Source organism: Stegastes partitus, unplaced genomic scaffold (genome assembly GCF_000690725.1).
Source record: "Stegastes partitus isolate 25-593 unplaced genomic scaffold, Stegastes_partitus-1.0.2 Scaffold2042, whole genome shotgun sequence".
NCBI classification, from domain to species: Eukaryota; Metazoa; Chordata; class Actinopteri; family Pomacentridae; genus Stegastes; species Stegastes partitus.
The window spans coordinates 26,493-29,571 of NW_007579773.1; the positions used below are offsets into that span (position 1 = coordinate 26,493).

General features: G+C 44.0%; 1 protein-coding gene across 1 annotated transcript in view; it reads left to right on the forward strand.

Annotated features, from left to right (window-relative positions):
- The first annotated feature begins 356 nt into the window (after positions 1 to 356).
- The window catches only part of LOC103373664 (poly [ADP-ribose] polymerase 14-like), a 29,447-nt gene continuing 26,724 nt past the window's right edge, over positions 357 to 3,079 (forward strand). The window contains exons 1-2 of the mRNA XM_008303619.1: positions 357 to 703; positions 2,423 to 2,505. Coding sequence (XP_008301841.1) covers positions 526 to 703; positions 2,423 to 2,505 — 261 coding nt within the window. The 5' untranslated portion in view covers positions 357 to 525. The remainder of the gene's footprint in view (positions 704 to 2,422; positions 2,506 to 3,079) is intronic.

Below are 3,079 nucleotides of genomic sequence, written 5' to 3' on the forward strand. Positions count from 1 at the left end.
ATAATATATTATAGTTTTCTATACTATAGATTTTTTTCAACTATACTATATTTTTTCTAAACTATACTTTTCTATACTACATTGTACTGTACTTTATCTTTTCTATACTATACTACACAGTATATTTCTATACTATTACTCTGCTATATTTTTCTGTACTATGATGTACTATACTGTACTGTATAAATCCTTTTTAAGTATCGTAGAGTAGAAATACTCTGGTGAAGTACAAGTACCTCCTGTTGTTGCTGTTGTTGTTGTTGTTGTTGTTGTTGTTGTTTCAGGACCTGACGGGGTGAAGCCTGGTACTTGGTGTGTGTGATCATCTGTCATGTCCTCCTATCAATCGATCAGTATCGATGGAGGTATTGGTTATCGGCCCGGTGAGGTCTCGTGACTCAGCGGCTCCGTTTCCGCTTCAGTTTGCGGAGAAACGAAAACGAAAGTGATCCGAGCTGAGCCAATCCGATCCGAGCCGCTCCTCAGTCCGCCTCAGAGCGTCGGAGCCTCGGAGCCGAGTGCATCATGGCCGAGTGTCCGCCGGTGGCCGTGGAGGGCGACTGGAGCCCGAACCAGAGCCGAACCGTGAAGAACAAGCTGCAGATCTACTTCCAGAGCAAGAAGCGGTCGAGCGGCGGAGACTGCCGCGTGGAGGCCGAGGACGGAGCCGCGAGGGCCGCCGTGTTCTTCAGGTCGGAGGAGGGTGAGTTGGACCGGACCGGACCGAGAGACAAGCCGGAGAATCACCTCAGAACCGACTCAGTCAGAGTTTAGTGAAGCTGCTGCTCGTGTAGAAGTCGTTAAAGCTCATGTTTCTGTCGCTTCTCACACGGTTCAGACTTTAAAACAAATCCGGTTTCCTGACTTTAAAATGAGTTTTAATCACATCCGGGGCCTTTAAAGTAGGTTAGTCAACTTTGTGAGGCTGTCAGAGGACTTCCCATCATGCCCTGCACCTGTAGGTCACGTTAGTTATCAACAACCAGCTGCTTTAGCTGCTGACGTTTGCTTTGCTGCCAGTAAAGCTCCAGGACCACAGGCTGGCATGTCAGTATGCTGTACATGAATAACCCTGTTCAACATCTGTCTGCCTACATCCACTAGGACGGGCTGTTTCCTTTGTCTCTATGCTCATAAACAATGTGTGCAATAAAAACCCTAATGATCAGTAGTTCTGTTCATCAGAGTCCATCCAGCACCACCGGTCTGAGCAGAGACGTTGTCTTTGTGCTGACATCAGTTTACAGCCTCTCTAGAAAAACACTCATCATGTTGTTTTTCTCTGTCTGACATGAAATCAGACTCAACTTCTCCTGTTTCAGGTCAGTCAGGATCTCCAACATTATCTCTGTTCACTAAACGCCAGAATGACGAGAGAGAGAATATTTTAGAGGATTGATTTTATTACTTTCTTCAAAGTCAGACAAACTCCTGGTGAGGAAGCAGCGTGTTTGAGGTGTGCACTAAAATACATCCACAGGTGGGCCTCCAGTTAGCTCACATGCTGTCAGTGAACCAATCAGAAGCTTCCAAAGCCATGACGTCATCATCTGGGATTTCCCAGATAGTCTGAAGGCATCTTAGGTTCAAGGTTCAGAAATCTTTAATATCCCTGCAGGGAAATGTTTGTGCAGCCAGCGGTGAGACAGTCGCACAGGCAACAACAACAATAAAAAGGACAGACCATCACTTCTTTAAATAGCAGCAGGGATGAAAGAACATTTCTATCCTTTGGTCCTGAACTTTAGCAGAACATACCTGCGCCCCAGCAGACGTAACTGGAACCAGTGGGCCAACGGACGGCTCTGGTCTGTGGTGATTAAACGGGCCTTGACTAGTGGATGTAAACTTCTCTTTCTCATTGTTCTGGTGTTTGGCAAATAGAAGTAATGTTGGTGATCTGACTGAGCTGGAACAGGAAGAGTTTAGTCTGATTGAATGTCAGACAGTGAAAAAGGTCAAAATGTTTTATGTCTTTTTGTACAGTGGATGCAAACGTCTGGTTTCAGCTGTGTGTATATTTTGGTTTGTTTTTATTTATTTTAGATACTTTATTGTCATTATACACTCATGTACAACCAAATTAAGGTGCACAGTCAGAACATAAACAACAATAACAATAAAAAGATGTCCATCATTCAGACAACACTCTAAGCACCACACTCACATCGGTACCAGATGTACCCGGGCCCATACAACAAGACAGTCACATGTTCAGATGTTACACTTCCACCATTTTAAACTCACTCTTTAAGGTTTGCTGCTGTAGCACCACAGTGGGACCAGCAGAGGCTCATCGTACCTGAAACAGACGGAAACCAGAACCTAGCCTCATGAGAACGGTTCAGTCTGAATGATGGAGCTGTGTAGTTACCGTTTCTTCTAGACTGCACACTGACACTGTTGCTCCGTGTGATTGCAGTGAGAGAACGAGTCCTCGCCAGAACCGACCATGAGATCGTCCTGGACAGTCAGACCTTCCAGCTACGGCTCAGTTCTGCAGCAGTAAGTTGGATTCTGTCATTGAACCGTCACGTTCATGTTTCCTCGAGCTTCCTGTGTTCAGTCCGCTGATAGCTCCACACGGTTCATTGATGTGTTCATCGAATGTCCCTGGAACAGAAATATAACGACATCACCATATTTCTGAAATTCTGAAAATGAAAAATATAAATAAAAAGTTCCAAAAATAAATATTTACAATAATAAAATAAGAATTCTAAGAATAAATATTATTAATAAAAAGGTCTGAAAAATGTCCCAAAAAGGTTTTCTGGTTTGTTTTTTATGTTTTAGCGGATAGTACTGACCGGCTCCAGCCGGGTCACGTTTCATTTACTGGTGTTGATCCATAAAGTTCCTGTCAGTGTCTCTCTATGGATAGATCCATGGTTCTACTAGAACCCAGTCTCTGGTCACATTTCATGAGGCTCTAACATCAGTAGAACCTGATGTGGTGAAGTTGGACCAGACAAGGTTCTGGTTTTACATGTTGAGACTAAATGCTGATGTGGATCATTGGTAGGAACCAGAACCTGGAGTTCACAGGTTCTAGATGTTGGTTCTACATGTTGGTTCT